Source organism: Lycorma delicatula, chromosome 9 (genome assembly GCF_047948215.1).
Source record: "Lycorma delicatula isolate Av1 chromosome 9, ASM4794821v1, whole genome shotgun sequence".
NCBI lineage: Eukaryota > Metazoa > Arthropoda > Insecta > Hemiptera > Fulgoridae > Lycorma > Lycorma delicatula.
The window spans coordinates 24,053,850-24,080,944 of NC_134463.1; the positions used below are offsets into that span (position 1 = coordinate 24,053,850).

Below are 27,095 nucleotides of genomic sequence, written 5' to 3' on the forward strand. Positions count from 1 at the left end.
CTGCTTTTGTGTTATTGTAATCTTCATTAAATACTTTTCACTAAGATCTCTGCATCTTCAGAATGATTTTTTTTCTAAAGAATTAATTAATTAAACCTGTAAAATTATAGAAATAGATGTTTGTTGTTATGAAATATTATTCTTGTGTCAACAAGGTACAAAATTAAATATTTTGTATAGGATGCAATTTTATACATACTGAATAATTAATTATTTTTCAATGAGTGCTTTAAAAGTGTTATTGTATTCTGTATTAACTTTATTTATTATAGCATCTTCAGATAATTTCATTACTATTATTTTATTTAATTATCAATTTATATGTATAAACATGATGTGTCATTTCTTTTTTTATATAATAATTTTAAATATTTTGGTGCTTTTTGTTAATGTTATCTCATGGTCTTCCTTAATCCTTCTAGAAAAATTTTCGGGCAGTTGTAGCAATTCTAGCACATCTTTTCATTGCTAATGTGATTAGTAATGATGATTAGTATTTGAAATTAGTTGTACATTATCTGTTATTTTTATAAATTAAAAAAAATATGTGTATAAATAAGTACCAAGATTCTAAGGGTAAATATAATATTTGGGTTAATTAAGAGAAGACTAAGTTTGGTAATACAAATACATTACAAACATACATTCACCTACTTAGCTTTTTTTTTTCACTGTAATTCAGTTTATTATAACTAATCTGTTTAATCATTATTGATTATTCAATACACTATTTTGAAAAACATCTAGATAGACTTGTGGAAATTCATATAGCAACTTTATTCAAATGTATGCCATCTTATTTAGGACCAAAGCTTATGGATAAATTATCATACAGTATTGATACTTGTGATAATAAAAGAGCAAAGGCAAATTTTAATTTAAAAAGTTCAGTTACTGTAAAATTGATAAACAATTGTTACCATGTGTCTCATGATAGCAGTATATTACTCCTATATCCAAATTTTAATTTAAAAAGTTCAGTTACTGTAAAATTGATAAACAATTGTTACCATGTGTCTCATGATAGCAGTATATTACTCCTATATCTTACTGGAAGAACATTTTTATGTAATTGAGAGAATGTAAAGGATAAAAAAAAATGTATCAGATGGTAAGCTAAATATTAATTTCAGTTAATTGATTTAATATTTCATATAAAAATAATCATTGCATTTTTGGAAATAGATTACTAACTTATTTATATTTTATTTATTTTTAGTCAAGAGTAACTACACAAGCTCAGGGAGAGAGAAGTTTTCATATATTTTATCAGCTTCTAACGGGAGCTGATATTCAATTGCTCAGTAAGTATTAATGCATATTTTGTATTTATATTCATTCTATATAACTGTATATAGAATTTCATATTTATTACTAATGTGCTGTTATAGTTTGTGAAAACCATGCATAACTGGAAAGATATTGTTTGATGTTATTCTGCAATGAAACATTCAAAAGCACAGTTGTGGTTTAATCTGAGTTGAATGTGACAGGTACATTATTCAAATGTGTTTCAAAATGTAGGTCTTGTAATTTAGTTTTGTGGTTTGTTAATTATCATATATTATGAAATCTGTTAGTTGTTTGTTCTATTTATAGATTATGATTATATTTAGACTGCTTTTACTTTTTTTTTCATGGTTATATCTAAATAAGCTATAACTTCATTTTTTTAGGGGAGAAAATTGTAATGTGATTGAAAAATATTAATTTTTAGTGAACCTAGGATCTTTGTTATGTCATTCATTTGTTTTAACATTTGAGTTTTGTAAATTAATTTATATATAATAAATGTTTACTGAAATTTGTATAGGTTATCAAATCAGAAGATGCCTCGAACCTCACAAATATTATTCACAGTTTTTATGCAAAGCCTAAATAGCATCAATGTGATATATTAGGCCAAAATAAAATAGAATATCAAAGCTAGTTCCTCCTTAGAGAACACTGTATTATCATGTAATAACTAATATAAAGGGTGATTCACATAGTTTTACCGGTGCTTTGTGAGCTCATTCTACTAGCGAAAATAATGAATAAATTTTATATAAACATAGGTTCAGAATCACTTCATTAGCAAGTTATGGTTAGCAAAAGATTTTGCCATGATTCTGGGCAGAGATGAAAACCATAGTGAAATTGTAGGAACTCAAATTAAGGGGTAAACTTGATGATTTCTTATGGTTTTTGACCTGACAAATTGAATAAAATAGGTTCTAGAAGCATACCTCCAGTAGTTTTCATAATATTTGATGTAAAACAAAAGAATTTGTTTTCCAAAAACACACTTTTTATATTTCTAATACAAGAACTTCGTTAATTGGCTAATAAATGAGTAAAATCTATTATCAAAACTTTTAAAGAATTTAATTCTGAGAAAATTGATGTAAAATAGCACAATAAAAATACACAAGTTCAAGAAATTGATTAGCTAGATAAGAGTAACTCATTAGATGCAAATCTATCTAACGACATACTTTGTAAACACTTGTTTAACATTTGAAAATTAGAGTAGAAAACCAAAAAACAGCAAGATCTAGAGTAAAAATTATGTACTTTATACCTTGCTGCTTTTCACTTTTTTGTTTTTTATAGAAGAGGTAATAAAAATTTAATAACAATTCAAGTTAAAAAGAAAGAGGTAAGAAATGAAAATATCTTTCTATTAGCCAGAACTAATTTAATTTAGAAAATATTCTGAATTATTTGATTTAATCAATAGGAAAGAAATACAGGGTTATCATAAAAGAATGGTGCGGTTTTGAACATGGTTTAAATTAAAACAGAATTACTTACAGTTTATGTTTTTTATTTTTCAAATTTGTCGTCACAAACATTTTTTTACATAATTAATAAATTTCAATATGTGTGCCCTTAGTCGCTCGACAAATGTCCAAATGATACTCAACTTCCCTCCAAACATTAGTTAACATTTCTTCATTAATGGTTGTCATCGCTTCATTAATTCTGTTTTTTAAGTGGTTTAGGTCGTGAATTTTTTGTTTATAAACAACGCTTTTGATGTACCCCCACAAGAAAAAATCGCAAGGTGTCAGGTCTGGACTCCTTGGAGGCCAAAGTATGGGTCCTTGCCGGCCTATCCATCGATCTCCAAATTTTTCGTTCAAAGCGTCCATGACCAATGCATTGAAATGCGGGGTAGCACCATCTTGTTGGAAATGAAGTTGATGAATGTTTTCGAGTTCATCCAGCTGAGGAAAGCAATAATCGGTTAACATGTCAAGATACACAACTTCATTAATTGTTTTTTCAGCAAAGAAGAAAGGCCCTATTACACGATTTTTCATCACACCACACCAGACATTAACTTTAGGCGAATCGCGTTGTTTCTCAATAATTGCATGTGGGTTTTCAGAGCCCCATATTCGTGAATTGTGTCTGTTAACACATCTATTCACATGGAATGTAGCTTCGTCTGTAAAAATTATATCGTCTAAAAATGATTCGTTTTCACTTATTCTGTCCAACATTTCAACAGCGAAATTGTAACGTTTTACAGCATCATCGGGTTTCAATTCCTGCAGTATCTGGATTTTATAAGTATGTAATTTCAGTTTTTTATGTAAAACTTTGTGAACTGTTGATTTTGGAATACCTAATTCGACGCTTCGACGGGGGATAGACTTCCCAGGACTTCTAATTGCCTATTGTCTAATTAGTTCAATCGTTTCGTCTGGTACACTTGGTCTGCCGGTTGATTTCTATTTCTTAACTGATCCAGTTTCTTCGAATTGTTTGAACCAACGTGTTGTGTTATTTTTGTGTGGTGGATCTCTTCCGAATTCACGTCGAAACGCACGTTGAACTAAAATTACAGATTTAAATTCAGCCATCAATAAAACACACTTTGCTTTGTCTTTATCCGAGAACATAGTAACTCGCTAAACTCACCGCAACAACAATACAAGAACTGACGTTGTGGTTACAACTGCTGATAAACAAACTTTTGGGTTGGAGGCTTTGAGGGATACCAATATAACATCTAGAAATTTCCCTACAATCTTCCTATGAATTACTGAAACTGCACCATTCTTTTATGATAACCCTGTATAATGTGAAAAATAAATCAAATGAAAGCAAAGGTAGAATGTTGTGTGACCAAAAAATAAAAATAAAATTTAAAATTAATTTAATAAAATTAAAGAATTATGTGATTTAAGTAATAAAATTATAAACAATTTATAATGTGAGGAAGGTATTTATGCTAAATATTTTCCAGTATCAAAACATAGGTTTATGAATTAAAAAGAAGTTTTTAAAAGTACTTAAATGGTGTGTAGCATGTTTAAGTAGTAAAATGTATTATGTACTAGGAAACACAGACAAGAAAAAAGGCTTTTGAAATGTGGTATTAACAGAGAATTTTGAAAATTAGGAAAGTTGATAAAGTTTAAAATAGAAAGTTTGATTGAAGAAAAGAGAAGCTTGTGGAAAATTCTTATTAACATGTTTCTTTATAGTATTTATGAATTTTCCCTTCATTTCTTCTGTTCCACTTGCTGTATGTAGATAGGTTGTGTCCACATTACTGGTACAGTGACCTGTTCTCATTCTCCTAGTCTTCTGTATTATTTATATAACCGTTCTCTTCTCTCATTCTTCACAGAATGAATTGTGATTATGCAATTGAATGGTACCCCAAAGTAGTTATTACTGTTTTTAAGTTATACATTACTGTTTTTTTTAAATAAAATTATAATATTAATAGTATATTACAAATATTAAATTAATGTAATTATTATATTTATCTCTTGTATTTTTACAATTAAAATATTCTTACTATTTTTTGTAATTATTGAGTTGTACAAATTTTTAAATATTGTGGTAGCTAATCGCAATAGAGTTATTGAAAATAATTCAAGTTTTCAATTTAAGACACCTTGTCAAGTTTTTAGAATGATTGAATATTTTCAAAAAGAAAATTGAAAAACATTTTGTTTGTTATGATAAGGAATAGAACAGGTTTCTTGATGTATTAAAAATAAGTATAGAATCTTTCCAAGAATTTGTAGTGAACTTGTCAGAACTTGAAAGTAGAAATATCAAAAATACCCGGGTTTCAGTTATTAATTATATATATAATTAATTAATTAATATATAATTCAGAGTATTATTTATCAAATTTATAAAAATGAAAAACTTTTAAACAGTGAAAAAAATTTGAAGTATTTTGAGGGAAAGGAATATATTTAAAAATTGAATGATTACTTATGGAAGATTATTTAGAAACTTAAGTTCAGATTTGTACTGTTTTGAATAAATCATTAAACATTAATCCTTTCCATAAACAGTACTAACTTTGGTGTTATTTTTAGTTACTTTCTGTATATCTATTGTTGTTACTTATATAAGTTATTAATTATGTGAACATTATTAATATTGTGTGCATAAATATTTTTTTAGTAATAATAAAGATATGTATTACAAATTATATTTAAAAGGCTGTACTGTATTAAAAAAAATATATATATTAAATTCAGGTCTAGATCATGCCTGAATAATTATAGATCTTGAGGATTTTGCTATGTCAAATAAGTGAAAAATGTTCTAATTTTGTTGTCAAAATTTAAAAAAAATATAATTAACTAAAAATTATGTTTATTGTAAATAAAGACAAATATTACAAAAGTTAAGTAAAAAATTAGGATCGCATTTAATGAAATATAATTTATCAGTAACCGATAGTAACTAAATACTGTTAATTGGCCATCCGTATTTCTCAAATGAAATTTTCTTGAATATTTTTATATATTTAGGAGTAGTACATATTTTACATTGAAGATATAATATGTTCATTTTTTAATTATTATTTACTGTTTCAGAGTTATTAAAGCTGCAGCGCAATATTGATAATTATACATTCTTGAGACACACTAGGCCTTTGCATTTGGAAACTATAGATGATAAACGTGATTTTATTACAACAAAAGTAAGTACAACATATTTAAATCTGTTTATGCATGGATATATTGTGTATGTGCGTGTTTGATGAATTTGGGAGAAATGCAGGTCGATAGCAAAAGATGTATAAGGTTGTCCCAAGAAACAATGAAAGAATTCTATAAAGAATATGGTAGAAACAGAGGGTAAGATTGGAAAATTTAAGGTAAGACCTGTGGGAAGTAGGATAATATGACTGAGGGAATTGGTTGTTTGATGATTCACAAGTCTATGTATTTAGAGAAGCCTTATTTAATCAGGAATCATAGGTAGCCTGTGCATTCCTTGTTCTTGTCATTACACTTGTTGATCAAGCAAAGCAAAGCCCTGATTGAGCTTGAAGTTTGGGCATTTCATTTGTGTGTGATAAAATGTGCTAAATATGTTTTCAGATTTTTCATGAAATTTTTAGGTGTGGTTACTTGGTATTTTGTGGAACGATATGTTTAATGCTTTTTAGAGAATTTTGTTTAAAAAATGTTTCTTTTGTTTTATTTTGGGGCAAACCCTCAAATGATTGTCCAAAAAGACAAAAAAATGATGAAAAGATGGTGAAAAAGACAATAATTTTCCAAAAGTCAGAACTAGTAGAATGCTGTACTACAAATGAACCAATTGTCATTCCCAGCAACCAAAATTAATTAAAACTTGATAGATGCTATATATCAATTGGAAAAAGATTAAAAAATATTAAGTGAAGAATGAAAATTAAAAAAAAATATAAATAAAAAATTCATTATATTATGCATAATACATTATATGAATAATGTATACATTACTACTTATGTACTGTATGTATATATTTTTTTGTTTTGAAAATTTAAATAATTCATTACATATTGACTGCTGTGCTAATAAAATTTAATATTAAATGGAATATAAATATATATAACGTAAATTAAATATATATAAATGTAAATTAAGTATTTGTATGATTGAAATAATCCCGTTATTGCATAATAAGAATTTAAAAATACAAATACTGAAATAATGAAAATTGTGTATTAATTTATATGAGTGCTGCAATCTGTTGCAATTTTTATAAGACTGTCTCCCTCAAACATTGTCTGATGGTTTATCAGATTGAAATTTTGTTTGTATTGACATATATAATTTTGTTCTAATATATTTAATTTTATGTCATCTTTATTAATTTCTAAGTTTGTGTTATATTGTTTATTAGATGGTTTGTCATATTTGATAAACTCAATTTATTATTTTTATAATTTCTACAATATTAACATAGAAATTACAAAAATAATAAATTAGGTTTATCTAATATTGTAGACAATCCAATAACAATAAATATTCTATTTCTGATATTAACACAAATTTAGAAATATTAGAAATTAATAAAGATGACAAAATTAAATAGAAAAAAAATATTAGAAAAATATACATATATAAATATAAACAAAATTTCAGTTTGATAAACCTTCAGATAGTGTTTGAGAAAGTTTTATAAAAATTGCAGCAGGTAGCAGCCCTCATATAATAAATTAATACTCAATTTTCATTACAGTATTACAGTAATGTAACAAACATTACATCATGTGCATGTTTTAGAATTTTTAACTTTTAATATCCAGTTTAATTAAATAATCAATCATAACTGAGGATGTGGGATCTCAGAAAAATATTTTCGATATTTCTTATCTTAATATTGGTTTATATTAATAGAATTAAATATATATATATATATATATATATATATATATATATATATATGCAAATATACACAAACATTTATATTTACAAATTAGGAGCAATTTATCCTATTTAATTGTTACCAACAATAAACATCACATTTCATCCAATAGTTGGACAGATTTTAGGAATTTAAACAACTTATTAATTTGTCACATTATCACTAAAAATTTTACTAATCATTTGTGCTGGTTTAAACCTACATTGCAAAGCGCATAACTTACACAGTCAATGAGAACATGATTGTCTGTTATGCTATATTTATCCAAATGGCACACTACTACTTAGAACACTTGTAAAATTCTTGTGTTAACCTGGTATGCCATTATTGAAAAAGGACATTCATTCACTTCCTCCACAATGACTGTTTCACAATGATGACTTTTGTGGTAATACACTAATTTCACCATGACATAGCTTATTGCCTACAGCATTTTGATTCAAAGTGTTATTTCTTAGACAAAGGATGAAGGAGAATTAACAGTTAGAAAGAAGTTTCCTTTGTCAACTCACCTTTCCTGTGAATCAAACATGTGGTCTCTACTCCTAATTGAATCTATACCTGATGTTACACATCATTTACAGTTTCTCTCTCAGCAACTATGTTTTAGTTACTACTCTCTTTCACTTTTGATTTCATCTTCTAGCCTGAAATTTATTTTTAGAACCATTCTACCCTGTACAGCATTGTACTTTTCCCAGTACATTATTAAACAGTTAAGTATACATTGGTTTTTGATAACTAATTTTTAAGTATTTTACTTCAGACAATTTATGTACGGAAATTTTGAAAAAAAATATATATATATATACAAACGAGTATGTATAAAGAGAACAATAATAGAAGTAAGTGTAAAAGTCTCCTCCATAATCATTAGTCAGTGATGCCCACTATACTTGGAATCAGTGCTTACAATATTGTTAATACAATACAATTAGTTTGGTGCCAACTAAAACTTCCACAATAACAATCTGAATTTCTATTCTGTACTTTCATTTTCACTTTTTTGTTTCATTTCATTGTAGAGCTCAGATTGTTAAATTCAGCACATATTGAACAATGTCTATTGATCATAGAACTTTCTTACATGCAGATTTATATAGCAAGGATGTGCTGTTTATTAGAACCCATAGTAAATGATGGTTGGGGCTGATTATTTTGCTGTATTCATATCAGTTTGGTGAAACTAGAAATATTAAAGTTTTACTAAGAAGTGAAGAGGTTTTGTTCTAATTCAGACATAGCAGTTGTCAAATCTTGGTTTCAACAAAACCTCTTGACCAATGAAAAGCACTAAACATGTTCACCTTTGATGAATGCACACATATTCAGTAACAAGATAGGATTTCAGTACCTTTGTATTCTTACATTGTGGCTATTCATAGTTCCACTTATAAAAAATGTTTCATAACTATAGATAAGTGATTCCATGAAATTTTCAACCAAAACTTTTCCAGCAAAAATGAAGGTACACTTTATCATCAATATTTTAACTCTTCATTGCTGAAACGTGTAGAGTTTAAGCTTCTGTCTCTTATGAAGATTCACCAATCTGTTGATTGTGAGATGCCAAGTTGTAAGTTGCATGTATAGTGGATTTGTGGGGCTGCATTATAGGCTTATCTGACAATCCACAGTCTCTTCATTTAATTTTGAATGTCCCAGGTAAGTTATGAGGATGAAATAGTATCAGTATCGTCTTATTTTTGAGCCATTTCGTGTTACCGTTGTATGATGTTGGATCTTTCTGAAAATCTGCTTGAAAATGCACTGAAGTGTCTAAATGTATGGTTTTCATGCATTCTAATATACAATAATTCTTCTCAACATTTGCTCAGAATTATCTTTACTACTACCATTACCTAACATAAACCATGATAAATATGTGCAGGTTGTTTCCCTATCATTTCAAGAATTTATATACCTTAATTTTAATGTTTTACAATTTAATATTTGTTTCATAATATTTGAATGGTAGCTATTTAAAATATTGTACTTTAAGGCTCGTTATACAATCAATTGCTGGTGACCAAGTTGACAACAATCACTAAACTCAAAGGTTAATAAGAGTGTATGTGCTGTTGGTCATGGAAACAAAGATAATATGAACAACACACCGAGCGACTAGCTGATTGTGTCGCTTACTTTTATTCAGGAAAAATTCATGCTAAAATTTATACCCCTGCCATTTATTGATGATCTCAATGTATTTAACAAATCATTAAATGATTTTATAGACATTCTTATGAAATTAAAAAAATAATCTTCATACTGCCTTGCCTGTAAAAAAAATTTAGTAAACATTCCTTTTTTCTATGCTCTTCCAATAAAGGACCCAATATTTTACTTTCTTTTTGTTTTTATTTTGTAAATATTTATTAATTACTACAGCTACTTCTTCAACATTCATTCTGCTGACTGGTTTATACAGTACTGATAAAAATAAAATTGTTGATTTGGTTCCTACTCTGGTCTCTCACTTTTGATCTCCTGCCAACTTGATTGCTGGAAATTGATTCCCTAGTGCATAATGAGCCTAATAGCCCGGTATAATTAGTTAAAAGTTTATTGTGTTGTGTTAAAAAAATGTATGATATTAAAATATAGATAAAAGAATATAATTTATTTTTTTATGGTTTTTAAATAGAGATCTATGGAAAGTTTGGGATTTTCTCCAGAAGAAATTGTTAATATATTAAAAATAGTATCATCAGTATTAAAACTTGGTAATATCGGTTTTGTACCAACAAATAATATTGATGGAACTGAAGGGTGTACAATATCAAATGATTATGGTATGTACTAATGTTTTATTGTTTTCGGATTTTGTAGATTGTTTTTAATTTGTAAATTTGGTAATATCTTTTGCAGTTGTTTTTTTTTTTTACATTCTGTAAAATATTATTTAAGCTCTTCAGTTAATAAGATTATTAGAGCATGTCTTTTAAACTTACATTTTATTTATTAATATTTTAATATTTTATTTTATACAATATCTTATGAAATTTGGTTATGTTGTTTTTAAAAGTCTTATGCCTTAATAAATAGCTTCGTAATGTAATTCTTATGATAAGATTATTCCTCAGGCTTCTTTATTCACCAAATCTATTTTCAAACTGTATCAAACTAATAATTTTCTACATGTTTATATGATACCACATTTCAGCTAAACATAAGTTTCGTTTAGTTTATCTTTCACCATCTTAAAGTATTTCAATAAAAATGGATATTATAAAGAATTTCTTTCGTAATATCTTTAAATCATTGCCTTTTGATAATGAATTTTTCTACTTGGTTTTATTAATCATATGTCACCCTATTTTGACCATCCTTTGTATTTATATTATTTAAAGTACAATTATTTAGTGATGCAGAATACTGTTTTCCCTATCTCATCATTACTTTTCTTCCTGATACATTTAATTACTTTTGCTCTAATCTTTATTTCAAACTGAATTTAATATTTAACAAAAATGGTTAACACTACTTTGGTGGTTAACAGAAAAAATGGTTTTAATTACAGCTAATCAGCAGATCTTAATGTAGTTCTGTTTTTTCTGTGGATTATAGAAGTGTTCATAACACTTATGTTTTACATAAAACATAATTCCTTTTCTAGATTTATGTTGTTTGTACATTTGATGATTCTTTCATGTCACCTTTCTGTCTTGGGTTCTTTGCTATTTTTATTCATTGTCTCATTTTTTTACAGAAAATCTTAACATTACTATATGGTCAGCCTTTACATTGCAAATTAATTAATTTTTGTTGTCAGTCTTAAAATTTAAGTTATATTCTTATCATTTAGTATTCTTTACCCCTTTGAGGAGAAAACCTATTTTGGCATGTATAATGAAAAAGCACCACATTTCCGTGTAAGTTACAAAAAAAGACTGCAAACAATCTTTCTTATTTCATACTTTTTAAAAGATTAATTACTTTTCCTTAGAGTCAATCCATTTATTTTATTACTTTGATTTTGCTTACGATTTACTACCACTTTATAGGGAATATTTCATTTTAGTGAATATTTGGAGAATGGATCTGGTTTGAAGTCCACCTTATTCACTTACAGTTAATGCAGTCTCGGTTTATAACTTGTCTCCATCTGGTTAAATACACGAGTTCAAAAAGTACCCTATCACTATGGTCTGGTCCTGTTGAAAGAGAAGTCCAAGTCTGAGCAAAAAAGAAACGTTCTCATGGGTATAAACCTTTACATTTCACAGTTGTTTATTAACATTTTATAAAATCCCAGTACAAAAAGCAATGTTGTGAACTGTACACAGTGTTCTTTACTTTGGTGACTTATGGAAACCACTTATTGAATATAGCTTTAGCTGTTGAAATTTACTTTACAACTATCAGTTTTAGGCTCTTCTCTAAAAATACTACTTCATTATAACTAATAGAAATATTTCACTCTAAAATAAATTGCATACTATTACCCCAATTTGTGTATTTGCATCCTGTTGTACATATAATGCAGTTTATTAGTGAATGTAATGTTTTACGGCTATGTTGTTAAGAGTTATTTATTATTTAAAGTTCTTTAAGAATAGTAAAGTTAGAATTTTGAATTGTCAATTTATCATTGATTGGTAATTTTTGTTTGATTTCCTATATATTTATGTGTAAATTTACCTGTATAAAATAAGGAAAAATAATATTATTTAATACAATCACTTTTATAATTATAATACCTGTATTAATAGTTATTAAATAATATATATTATTAAAAAGCAATTTTTTTAAATAGTTATACTTTATATGCAATTCAACTTGCTTAATAAAATTTATTCATTCAAGGGTTAATTTTTTTTCATACATTATTAAAAAATTACACTACATTTTTTTCTTAACTATATTAAATGTTAAAAATTTGTTTTATTTATTTGTTTTTATTACATAATTTATATGTAATTTATACTGTATGTAGAATCAGTATTGTTGTTAATTAGACAAGCTATTGTCAGTTAAACTAAATTAATATTTCTGTAATTTTTACTGTAATTGCTGTTTGTTCCTAACATAAACATTAAAAATTATTTAAAGGTATTAAAACTGTTATTAATTTTTACTTTCTTTCTTATTTTCCTTACAAACACTTTTACAGTGATGTCATTACCATCAAGCAATATTATAGAATAATAATATTATAATAATATTAATAACATAATAATAATTATAATATTTATATATTATATTGTAATATAGAATTAGTAAAACTTTTATTATTTTATTATTATTATTATTATTATTTTTTATTATTAATAATACAATTAAGAGTTAATACTCATCTCTGTAATCTTTCAATTTAAAAAAGTAACATTTTATTATTTTTATTTTGTAATGTTATTGTTCACCTGATGAAGCAGTGATCATTGTAAAAGTAATTGTAATTAAAAAAAGTATAAATATTGATCTAACAGTTTTTATGTTAAATTCTGGTGCTAGGATTGAATTCATTACAGTACATTTATTTTATTTGTAATATAAAATGTTTAAGTAAGTATTTAAAAAATTTCATTATTCATGCATTTGAAATGTGTATATTATAATTAATCTTGTTAGATTTTAAATATAGTTTTTAAAGATATAATTCAGAATTATATAGATATGATCCTGATAGGACCAATGCAACTTCAGTGTTATCTGGAAGATGAAACTGCCTGTGGACAGACTCAGGGAACATGACTGTACACAAGAGTAGTTTGTAAACTCTCCAAATATGCATATTGCCTTGTCAGCTAGTAAGAATGTTTCAAAACATCTCTAAATTTTCTTAATAAACTGTTATATTTCTGATATTATTATTAATTATAAAGAACCCAGGTAATCTATAATTTATTGATCTCTGTGGTAGAGTGGTAACATCTCTGCATTTCTTTCAAAACATTCTGGTTCAAATTCTGGTTAGACGTATCATTTTTTTCAGATTCTATACATTTTATTTATAAAATTCCCAAGGCTTTCAGACTCCACAGTAACTTGATCATCATAAGTAACAAATAAGCAAAATTTTTATCCATTTAAAATAATTTATTGTTGTCAAAATTATTTTTTTATTTTTAGGTAAATATATTACAGCATATGTAGGTTAAGATAGTTAAAAGTTTTTAATTGCCTATTTTTAAATTTTATAAACCGTCTTATACTTAGTGATATTGCCGAGTTTTATGATTTAAATTATTAATTATACAAATAAGAAAGAAAAATGCATGTCATTATGAATAATTATAATGGATCAATTGTATTGATTTTGGGGGAGGGTAGAATTATATGAAGTATGTCAGCTGCTGGGTACAGACATTGATTGGCTGAAAATGAATTTGACGCAACGTACGATTTTACCATCGACGCCAGTTCATTGTTCATCTCGTCCTGCATCACCACTGACATATCGTCGTAATCCAATTATAACTAGAGGTATCATCAGTTTTGTCAGCACATCTTTTCTCCCTTTTATGCACTCATTGTTGTGGCTTTTTTCATCTTGTTGTTATAACTGTTGTGGTTATTTATTTTTATTTAATGTTGTGGCACTTTTGTATCAAAATTTAGAACTAATCTGAATTAAAAAGTAAAATACTAGTACATTAATAGTAAATTTTGCTCCTCCATTTAGAATAATAAAGTGAGTGTTTTTTTTTTTTTTTTTTTTGTAAGAATTGTATGTATTAAATATTACTACTACTACTACTGTTAACATAATATCTTTATTAGTGTTTTCTCATTCGTTTTTATTTAAATTAGTCATTAAAAAAGCACTAGAATAATTAGTATGCCATTTATTCAGAATTTTAAATTACATTTTTTTTAATGGTAACCTACTGCCACATAGTTATATCTTACGTGGATTTAATTTTACTCACTTATTTCTACAAAAAATATGAACATTTATGTTGTAAATCGAAGTTGTTTATCAGTGTAAAACCCTTTACTTTAGATTTTGTACTGGAAAAAAGTATTTTGAAATTAAAAATTTACATTAAAATATGTGCAAAAAAAAGTGAATAGTCACCTCATAAGAATTATAACTGCCTAGTCACCAACTAGGCAACTTTTAAAAATTCTAGAGTGCTGTTATTTTCTAATCTTTTAAACAAAGGCAATTGGTCTGATTAATAATTGATTGTCTAATAAATATTATCATTACAGGTTAAGTTTGATTGTCACCCTATGAATCAGTAGGGGAAGGTGTGTCCTGTATTTTGCACAACTAGAGGTGTAAAATCACTCCTAAAATTTAAAATATAGCTGATATACTGTCAATTACTTTATCTGTGTTTTCTATTTTTATCATTTTCATCTAGAAATCCTGCTGAACCACAGCTTTACGCTATGTTTTATAATCATAAGAATGTTTTGGTGTGTTGTCAGTTTTCAGTTGTAGTACATCAATTAGATTTTTGGATGTGTTGATTGTGTTGAATAATCCAGTTATTCTAAGCTTTCTAGTCAGAATAGGTAACAAACTTCTTAATATTAAATACTAATTCATTCTATGATTTGACTGAAGCAAATATTTGTCACTAACATGTTATTTAGATTTCATTGGCTGTTTATTTATTAAATTTTTCGTTTATAGATTTGAGTCAACTCTTTCTAGATATAAATGTATAGACTAAGACTTTTCTGTCTTTATATTAAAAAAGTCAGTTCAAGTCACTAATGACTGACACTTAATTTTAATGATAGAATTGCTCTGCGTCAGTCAGTGCCTGCAGTCTAGAACTTCTAGCACTGATCGACATTCAGTAGTTGTAGAGAACATTTTTTTAGATAGTATATACTTTTTCATAATTCAGCTACCTAAATAAATTATTAATGTTAAAAAACATATTATTAGCATTTTTGTGTTAATGCAATAAAAATGTAGCCCCAGTAAAATGTAATCTAAAAATAAAAATTGCTGCTTTAATAGAACGATTAGTCACCATTTAGAAAGATATTAAATTCTAAAATAAAATAACCAAAATTAATAAAATGTGATTTCATTAATAAAGTGTCACTTCTCAAAAATTTCCGAAAACTCAAGGTTTGACACAAAGATGGAAGACTTTGTCCTTACCCTGCATCATGTTTTTCCAGTTCATCTTTAGTCATGTTGAAGTGGATGTTCTGTTAATTTTTTGTTGAAATGATTGAAGTCTCTACACATTTCATTATGTAGAGACTTAAATTGTGTAATAAACTTTTGAATTTGGATTAGATTTTTAGTACAGGAAATCACTGGTAACAAGTTGAAAGATTGAAAATATGTATTGCCAATTTTTTATTGTTTTCTTCTGTGAGGGATAGTAAGGCATTATCTGAACAAATTCAAATAGAATTCCACCCATTGCTTTATTGTATTTAATAACTACATACCATTCTGTAAAAAGTTGCTATTTGGTTTTTATTAAGTTTTGATTTAATGATAGGAAATGGATTTTTGTGATTTGTTTTAAGTGTTCCAGGAATGTAAATCTTTTTTTCTAAACATTGTTGGACAAGGTTCACATTGTAGTAGTTTTCTATAAAAAGATTATAATCCCTAAATTACTTTCCTACTGTTAATTTAAGAACTACTTTATTAGACCGACAATGTTTAAATCAGAACATTCAAATTACACCAAAACATACAAAACTAATCCCTTCAGTTGTATGGTTTTATATATTTACGAAATACATATATTGTTTCCCTTTTATGCATTTACAAAATACATATGTTGTTTCCCTTTTATGTATTTATGAAATACCAATGTCTGTTCACAGAATCATGGATTCATCTACACTTAAGCATCTCATTAATTGTCCATGTTTTTGTAAAATGTGTCAAGCTAGTAGTCACATTTTTTTTAGTCTACCAGTCTGCATCAATTGTGGAGAACCAAAATGAAGGTTTGAATTATGTTTAAAAGCTCTCCTGCCTCATGCAAGATCTAATTATTGGAATATTAAATAATGTCTGTGTTCCAGTAATCGGCGAGTTTAGGAACTGTAACCAAATGAAAGAGGAGCCTTACCAAACCCTTCCAATATAAATTGGTTTCAATTTTTTCATTCTGTTGATACATATTGATCTTTGAGTGTTTACCAAATTCAGTTGCTTCATCCCTGTTGAAAGGAATTCAGTCGAGAGTCTGCATCAAAAAATATTTGTTAACTTTTTTTTTTGTAAGGAAAAACAGAGAACCAAATTTTTAGTAATAGTAACACTATAATCAGGCCTATTTAAAATTATTGTTTTCGTATCTCTAAAATATTAAAAATTAAGTCCCAGGGATCACAGACAGTTAAAATCCAATTTTTGATAAAATTATTAGCTATTATTTTAAAACACAATAAGACAAAATGGCATCAAATATTTAACTTAATAACATTAATAAAAAATTTTCCAGAAGATTTTTATTAATCCTCCAGGTTGTCTAGGGGTCAACTAGTCATCGCAAGTCAGCTGATTTCAAAGTTGAGAGTTCTAAGGTTCAAATCCTAGTAAAGGCAGTTACTGTTATATGGATTTGAATACTAGATCATGGATACCAGTGTTCTTTCATGGTTGAGTTTCAATTAATCACTCATATCAGAAAAAATAGTCAACCGGAGACTATACAAGGCTATACTTCATTTACATTCATACATATCATCCTTTGAAGTAATACCTTATGTTAGCCTGCAGGCTAAACAAAAAAAGAGAGAGAGAAAGAATATTTTTATTAATCTAAAAACTTTTAAAAGATTTAGAAATTTTTGAAAAATTTAGTTGAAAATAATATTCAACAATTCATAGGAAAATAAACATTTATGAGTTACTATGTAGCACAGAAACATACATGCAAACTGGCTGTATCTCAATAAAATCTGTTGTAATAAGTTAGAGAATTGATGCCATTCAACATCTGCAGTTTCCAAAATGTTAATAATTTATGTATCTTTCCAGTTACTTACATAATTCATGAATAGTTCTTTAATCATTATGAATTTAAACTATGCAACATTAACATTATTTCATCAGTAAATTAATAAGAAATAAAGACGAGAAAAATTCATTCAATTTATTATAAAATATATATTTCTCTGTGGATAATTAAAAAAAAATTTGCTATGTAGAAGTTTTGCATGCTGAGTGGATGTTATGTATGACACTTTCGGTCATGATACACTCATTTTTTTTTTCATTCTATTATTTTGTTTATTTATGTTGCTAAAATTGTATAAATTATTTATATAAAAGTAAAATGTAATTAATAACAAAATTAAAGCTTAATTAATCTTTTACAAATGATTGATTGCATTACATTTTCAAATTAAAAGAGCTGATGTTAACAAACATTCATTTTGTTATGTACTATGGTGGGATAACCTGATCATATACGGTAGCAACTGCCTTTGTTTTCTCAACTTGTGTCTTATCAATTTGTCTGCAGAAAGGAAGAAAAACCTTAGTTTTGAATGTAGTCTCACCTCTGATCTAGATAAGTCCAAGGTTATTAAATCCAGTGATCAAGGTGCCCAAGTTATTTTTCAGCTTTATCCAATTCAAGGAGTTCATTATAAGATGGATATGAGATATCCTCATCATGAAGTGGGCGATCATATACTATCTTGTTGATAACTAAATTTTTTGTCTTTCATTCTTCATCTTTTTTTTCATAGTATTACGCATATTTCATCATGAAATTGATGTCATTTTTCTACACCGTTACTTACGTATTTTTTTTTATCTTCAGTCATTTGACTGATGTGATGCAGCTCTCCAAGATTCCCTACCTAGTGCCAGTTGTTTCATTTTGGTATAGCCCTACATCCTATATCCCTAACAATTTATTATAAATATTACAAACATTGCCTGCCTGCACAATTTTTCCCATCTACCTGTCCCTCCAATATCAAAGCGACTGTTCCAGGATGCCTTAAGATATGGCTTATAAGTCTGTATCTTCTTTTAGCTATATATTTTCAAATGCTTCTTTCTTCATCAATTTGTCACAACACCTCTTCATTTGTTACTTATTTTTTTAATTGTAACCATCTTTAAAATTAAAATTTATTTCTTAAAAGTTTTTTGCAAAGTACCCTTGGAAATATTTGATTCTAAGCTGCATATTTAGTTAATTTCTTTGGTTTGTTAACATATGTTTGTCAAATTTATTAGATTGTCTAATTCCACAATTGAATGGCATTTGATAAACACCTTAATTGCTACAATTTATTTGTATTTGATCCTTAAGTCTTTCCAAATAAAGATAATTCAGCACTTGTTTATATTTACGTGTTAATTATTGTATTTCACTGTTAGTTTAGGAATTCATCTATCAACCAATGGTTATACAACGAACTAATGGACTAAAATTTAAAAATTTTACTTAAGTTTCCATAAGTGACCAATTTTATAAATGTTAGCTAAGCCAATGTCATTTTGGTCCATGAACATAATATTTATTATTTTTTTTATAATGGTATAGAAATATTTATTTTGAATGTTAAAAAAGACCCTTTTTTTAAATCTTACTGGTTTTAATCTGCATTGCTAACATGCTGATAGCATTAAGAGACTTTAGGGTTCTGAAAGAGGATACTAGTCTGTGGCTCAGCTTTCATCTGTGCAGGTACAGAACATCTATGGTTTACTCTTTATATTTGGTAAGTAATTACCATATAATGTTTAATAGATACAAGAATCCTGGGTTATATAAATCTTCAACCAGTTTGGTTGACATGAATATTGGAATTAGTACTTTAAGTTCGGACTTGAAAAATTAATTGTGATATGAGACATTATTTTGTATGATAAGAGTGGTATTCTGATGAAACATGCAAAGTAAAAAAATGTTTCTGTCGTAAGTTTTACATCTTTTTTATTTATGTATTTTTTTTCTTGATGAATTAATCACCACAGAAGTTTACAGAGAAGCTAACTAGTGGAGCTAGTTTATGAATACAAATAATTTTTCAAATTTAAATTTTGTTGATGACATTCCTTCATAGTTATTTTTCTTAGTTTCTTTGTTTAGTGGTTATAGTATTGACAGTTATTTTTTTGTACATAAGAATGAAATAAATACATTAATTAATTCTTTATGTAGTACTGATTTTTCATGCATAATTGAGAAATTAAAATATTATTATTGTGTTGATATTATCAGTGTTATATACTATTTATATAAAGAGAAAATGAATTCTATTGTTTATTTGTTAATTAAGTAAATTTTTTTTTAGTATTTGTTAATCAAAATTTTCCAGTATAAACAAAACAATTGACTTCTATTGCAGGAGATATGTATAGTAACAAATTTACAACTTCTGATAATAAAATATTAAGGCTGATTAAGAAAAAAAAAATGTTTACGACTTACTGGTACATTGATTTTCAAAGTAGCTTCCATCTGAATTCTCACAGTATCTTCAGTGTTCTGCCATTTCTACTAACATCTCTGGAGATTCTTTTTTTAAAACGTCTATTATTGCTCATTCATATTTGTTTTATCTCTTTCACTTCTTATAGATCGGTGGCCCTTGAGTATTATTTTTATTTTGATGAAATGATAAAAGTTATACATAACTGACCTTCTCCACAGCTTGTTGAATTATTGTGATGTACTTGTCAAAAAACATATGTGTAACACGAACAGTATGCACTGCAGCATTATCATGATGAAGTTTCCAGTTGCTTGGATCTTTGAACGTATAAATTGCTTTATGCATAACATTCTACAGATTATGAGGAACTCCGTTGTTGTGCTCCTGTGTTGCAGTTTGTCCACTTGGAGCTCACTCATAATTAACGAAAAAACTCATGATTCAGATAAGAAAAACGGTCATGTTTATTTGATTGCCAATGTGCTGAGTTTTCTTCAGTTGCAGGGCCTTGTACTGTGAAGATTAATCTTTCTTCAGTTGCAGGGCCTTCTACTGTGAAGATTAATTCTTTTTTTACAGATTTTAGCTATAAACTCAGATTTCATGATCAGTAACTGATTTTAAGAAATTTTCAACAGATTCAGAGCATTGCAGTAAATCACTGCCATTATATGTTGTTGATAGTCTTGCCCATTAGTATCTTTAGAACAAACTTGACTGCCACCCTCCTCATTAGCCCAAATCAGCAGTCAAAATAGTTTTAACAGATGTGAATTAGATATAAAGATTGTTACCAAGTTGTATGATTGTCAGTTCACAATTATCTGAAATGTCTGTTAATTTTACAATCATTTCATCATTGCAGCTTATTAAAATGTATTTTTTTATCTTCATCTCCTACAAAACTCACCTTTGAATCTTTTAAACTACTCGTATTAAAAAAAAAAAATATTTACATGACATGGTCTCATTTCTGTAAACTACTTATAAGTGGTAAGTTAACATGGTGTATTTGCCAAGTTTTTTGGTAGAATTTGATATGCATATATTGTTACAATCAAATGCACTAGTTAACAATCAGATACTTCAAAATAAGCAGCCTCACTTCTCCTAGTCCAGTTGGTTTACTCACAATTGAAACAGTTTCAGTATTTTTTGATTAGACTCATATAATATTAAATCTGTACTACAGATACAAAAAAAAAAAAAAATAATAATAACATATAATCTTTATAAAAGTTGATAACATTTGTATATAAGATATATACAAAATATTACAGACCATATTGGAGGATTGTCAAAATATTATGAAATGAACATGTTTAAATCACTTATGTACTTAAATTATATAATAAATGATAATTAGAAAATTCTTGGAAAGATGTTTTTATCTTTTGATGCCACCATAATTGTCAGTGCCAGAAATCTTTTGTGTACAATATTTGACTTCATTCAACGGTAAGGTATTAAAGATATTTCATATACTAATTATGTATACATGGTGAATGAGGTGGATTAAACATAGGCACTGAGAAAGATTGAGGTAATAAGTAAAGAAACCAATATATATATATATATATACATTGGTTTTTATATACATTTTAGTATTAATATATATTTTTTTATTATATTTACATTTTTTTTATTAAGTAAAAAAATTATTATTTTAATATATCAAAATCAATTATAATTACATAAGAAACTAATAAAGAGCATATTATAGTTGTATAAAGTGATATATAAAACATTTGTTCTTCAATTAATTTTTCATAATAACCAATAAATAAATCAAAAAACACTATCACAGTGAATGAACCTAATATTACTTTACTTATAATAAATATAAGTAATATTTGTTCATTATTAAATCCAAGTTTTTTATATATTTTATTCTTTAAATATTTGTTAATTTTTTCAAATATTTTTTTATATTGTGATGAACTTTTTTTAAAAAATGGTTTTAAGAAAATTGTTAATTTAGTTACAATTATTAATATTGTTATCATAAATATTATATTACATGTTATACTAAATGTAAACTTAGTGTAATTTATAATTAGGAATGTATATACAATCGAATATATACTGTAATAAATATTAATATATGATATAATAATATTTAATGTTAAATTTAAATTGCCTGCCATGAAATTATTTATGTACTATTTATTTAAATTTATTCTTACTAAAAGTACAAGATTGTTGATTAATTATACTCTCTTAATATTGTAAATTTTCATACATTTGTTGTAATATATTTTAATTATGGTAAAAATTATATTTTTCATTTTGTTTCTGATTTTTCATGGTAGTTGCAAATTTCAAATCATCGTGTTTGTAATTCATATCATCAAACATTTAATCATGCCTTGGAAATGTTTTTCATTTTAAAAAGTATATACATTTTTTTTTCTTCAGATAAATAGACTGGTGCCTGTAAACAACATTTTTAATTAATAATAATAGTGATTGTTGTATATGAATGTTGAATGTTGATTTTTTATATAGATATATATAGAAAATATTATGCGACTTGCTCACAGTGGTGAAACTCTATGATATTAAATATTTTGAATGCTTTTCATTATCTTAAAGCACGCTATATACATTTCAACTGTAACTTCATATACCACATAAAAATGATATTGTATATATTCATAATATTTGATTAATGTTATTTTATCTTTTTATTAAAAAAGTACATATTCTTTTATGCTAGTTAGTTAGAGGAACCAACTAGCTTAGTGAAACTCACTTGGAGTATGTTTACCAATTGGACTAATCTTGATGATTCATGTTTATTTTGTTCCATTAGTGGTCCAATTAACTAATAAGGATTCCAGATAACTTAAATAGAAGACGTTTTATTAAAAAAAAACCCATTAAATTGCCTAAATAGAATTTGAAGATATATTATTTTTATTTCCATTTTTAATAGTGGATATTGTAGTGTAATGATACATAGACTGATTTTTTGATTGTGATCGATATTTTAAGTACGAGTATTTTCATTAAAAATTCAAGAAAATTAATTTGTAAATTAAGATAAAAAATATATATATTTATATATATCTGTATTGTAGAGAGTTTTAGTTCATGGTTCTTAGCAGTTACTTTACATCATTTCATTTGTTCCTTTCTTAATTTTTCAGGACACAGTTTTTTCACTTTTACATGTCTTGCAAATGCCTTAATTTTTTTATAGGAGATACTGTTGGCCTATCTATATTTTAAGTAAAAATAAAATAATAATTTGAATTTTTACTTTTTGAAGTTCACCAAATTAGGTTTGTAAATTGATGACAGTTTTAAATCTGGTATGGACGATTAAAATTTGAATTTTAAAGAATTAAAAAAGTATTTTTTTTATTTTTAGGACAGTTTTTGAAGTTGGACTATTTTTTAGTTTATTTTATTAATTTTAATAATATTAAATTATTCTTACAAAATTTTAATGAAGGTATTCATCATATTTCTGTAGGTTTTTTGAAATAAAAAATTTTTAGAATGTTAAAAGTTACAAAAACATTAATGTAATATTTTAGTAACAAATAATAATAACATAAATTCATTTCTGGATATTGTTTATTAAGATAAATTTTTTTTTATGTAATGTGAGCTTTTTTTATTGTGTTTGTTTGCTTTATGTTTATCTAGTTTTGCTGAATCGTATATGGTATTTAAGTATTTTTTTTGTATATGTTTCATGTTAAAGATGACTCTTAGGTTTTATTCTTCACAGACAAATTTATACAAATTTGTTACCTTCATTACACCTTTTTTTAAGTTTGATGTTATTAGTCAGTTACAGTGTTTCATATCTTTCTTTTGGTAGGGAAGGGAACTGGTTTTAATACGGTAGTAAGTTGTTTTTCCTTTATGAGAGAGATCTCTTGTGCGATTACATATTTTTAAATTACTTTTCTAAGAAAGCATATTGTAATTATTTTTGTTCATTGCATTTAACATTTTCTTTATTAGAAACATTAATTGTTATTTTAGTAACGTATTGAGAAAAATTGTATTAATGTAAAAACAAAATAATTTTTTTTTTTATGAAGTTTATCAAATCAAAATATGCCATTTTTTATCTTACATTTTTTCTGGATGGAAAATTATCAGTGATTTTCACTGGCCTCTTTTGAAGTCAGCTTTACACGTTTAAGTGAGCTCTGAAGAAACCAAACAAATAGTAGTCTGATGGTGCAAGGTCAGGTCTATACGATGAATGCACCAAAATTTCTTAGCCAAGCTCTTATGAATTTTCTATGGATTACTAAAGATGTGTGGGGTCTGGGCGTTGTCATATTCAAAGAAGACACCTTTCCTATCAGTCCGTTCTGGTCTCTTTATCTCGATTGCTTGGCGTAGTCTTTCCAGTTGTTGACAGTAAGATTAGAATCAATTGTTGACTGGCAGCAGCTCATAGTGAAAATTCCTTTCCAATCCCCACCACATACACTGCATCCTATTTTTTGTCAATCCTGACTTTTCCATCACTTGTAGAGTTTCACCTTGTTTTGATCGTGATCATTTCTGTGCATTATGATTGTATGTGATCCATTTTTTGTCACTTGTAATTAGCCATTTCTAAAATTGTTTTATTTTCTTATGCTCTAGCAACAATTCACAGATGGATATCTGATCCATTAAATTTTTCATTGTTAAATTATGTGGTACCCAAACATGATTTTTTTTTATCCAGCCTTCTTCAAATGGTTTAAAATCATTTTGTGGTCAACGTTTAGTTCATTATTAATATCACAACTCCTAATGTGTCATGTACCTTAATTTTTTCCATGATTTCATAGACTTTTTAATCATTGGCCAACCAGAGCAAGATGAATCATTGACATCAAAATTTCCAGATTGAAAACGCTTGAACCAGGTTTGTGCTACAGATAGTTATACCACATCTTGTCCATAAACATGACAACTTTTTTCAGCAGGCTGAGTCGCTTTCTTTCCTTTTTTTTAATAAAATTTCAAAATATATCAAATTTTTTGTTCATTATCACTCATTTTCTAGATGCAATAATGATTTATGCTGTATTTGTGATTTAATATAATAATGATTTTATGAATGATAATGATTTATGAAACTTTTCTAAAAATATTCAGTGATATTTCACCTTTCAAAAGCGTGTAAAATTTGCCATATTTGTTTAATATTATCATGGATAAGTGATCTACTTAATTTAAAAAGTGGTTTATTCTTAAAAAAATGTAAAAAGTGGTTTATTCTTTAAAAAATGTAAAAAGTGGTTTAATTTTTAACAATAGCCTTGGTTGTAATTTGACAATCAATTTGGTTTTTATTGTCTATATCAATATTTTTTTTGTACTGGACTGGAAAGAAGAAAGGATTAGAGCTTAATGACTTTATTTTCAGCTTGCTGTACTTTTTTTTTAATGTTGACAATCTAGACTTACACTTGTATATTATTCTTTTTAGTAGAGAAGAAGTTGACAGTTTCAGAAGATTAATAAATCTTTAACAATAAATTAATTAGTTTTCAAGGAAACTTTTCTCTCCTCATTACCATCCAGGTAACTGATCATTCAGTACCAACATTTTATTGCAAATCATGAAAGCATTTGTTTTATCAAAGTTACATTTTTAAATCTTGTAAAGCCATTCTTTATTGATTATTTTTTAGCTTAGTAAAAAATGTCCCTTTTAAGTCTGTGTTTATATGTAAATAATATAAAAAAATTATTTACTAGTCAGAATTATTGGTAAAAAGAATTGACTTGAATATTTTTCATATAAGAATTTATGGCTCCTGTAAGTAAAATTATTCTTTAAGTAAAAATTTCCCTCTTCTCATTAATTAATGTAGATTATATGTAAAAAGTGGAATCTCTCTAAACATATTTTTTTTGACTTAAAACTTACATTCTTTTGCACTTACTTTTGCACTCATTTAGACCTCTTATTTTGTGACCTAAATCTGTCTTTGACATGTATTTTACTTTTGATTTGTTATACTTGGTATTTTGTTAAAAAGAAAACCCTGTTATAGATAGATTTTTGTTCCTGCACAATTTCTTTTCAATTTCAATTTCATTATATCATAATAACAGATTTTAAATTCTGATAAAAGTGTGAATATAGAATTGCAGGTTTATTCTACAGGGTGATTCAGTTTGAAAAGGGAGATAATTTGGGAACTGACTCTGGAGGAAATAGTAAAAATGTTCATTCAAATATATGTCTGAAAACTCTTTGTTATCAAATTACGACAGCTAGTGAAAAATTTTGCTCGGATTTCAGTTCCCCGGTGAAATGAGGTGATACTGAAATTTTTAAGGTGTTATTTAAGGGTTAAATTTGGTAGTTTTGTATGTTTTTTGATCTGAAAAATCGGAATAAAATAGTTCTCAAAACTTTAACTCCCATAATGTCCCATAGAAAAAAGTTATGAATTTGTAAAAACTAAAAATAGCTGTTTTTAGTGTAATAAATTTAGACTTTGAAAAATTAAAATACTTTTAATTTACTTTAAAAAAAAAAATACTCTCTATAGTTTATATTGTATTAATTTACAATAAATGTTCAAAAATTCCACCATTGACATCAATGTATTTTTCAGCTTGTTTCCTTACATTTTCTATCACCAACCTAATGATATCTTCACCTTCCTTGATGAGGGCAGCAGCATGCGAGCAAGTTCATTTCATGTGTTTACTTTTTTGTTATGTACCTCACATTCCATCCATCCTCAAACACATTAATATAAGGAAGTAAAGTCTGTGATCTAGGGAGCCAATTTACCAGCCCTCTACAGTCCATTTACCAGTAACTTTTTCATCTAAGGATTGTCTTATTTCATTCGTGAAATGTATTGGTGCTGTGTCAAGTTGATAGTACATTTCAGTTCGCTTCACCAATGAGGAATTTTCAAGCACTGTAAGAATCCATTGTTTAAAAATTCCAGATAATTTCTCTCGGTGACTTGTTCTTGTATGAAAGGACCTGTTAATTGGTTGTTGATCATGCTACACCAAATGTTCATAGGAAATCGTTGCTGGAATTTTGATGTAGCTGCAGCATGTGGGTTTTCTTCAAACCACCAGT

At 26.7% G+C, this 27,095-nt stretch overlaps 1 protein-coding gene across 1 annotated transcript in view; it reads left to right on the top strand.

The window, feature by feature from the left end:
- Myo95E (Myosin 95E) overlaps positions 1-27,095 on the top strand; it is a 231,765-nt gene that overhangs the window by 139,064 nt on the left and 65,606 nt on the right. The window contains exons 8-11 of the mRNA XM_075375247.1: positions 1,220-1,304; positions 5,844-5,950; positions 10,317-10,464; positions 13,946-14,098. Of these exons, the coding sequence (XP_075231362.1) occupies positions 1,220-1,304; positions 5,844-5,950; positions 10,317-10,464; positions 13,946-14,098 (493 nt within the window). The remainder of the gene's footprint in view (positions 1-1,219; positions 1,305-5,843; positions 5,951-10,316; positions 10,465-13,945; positions 14,099-27,095) is intronic.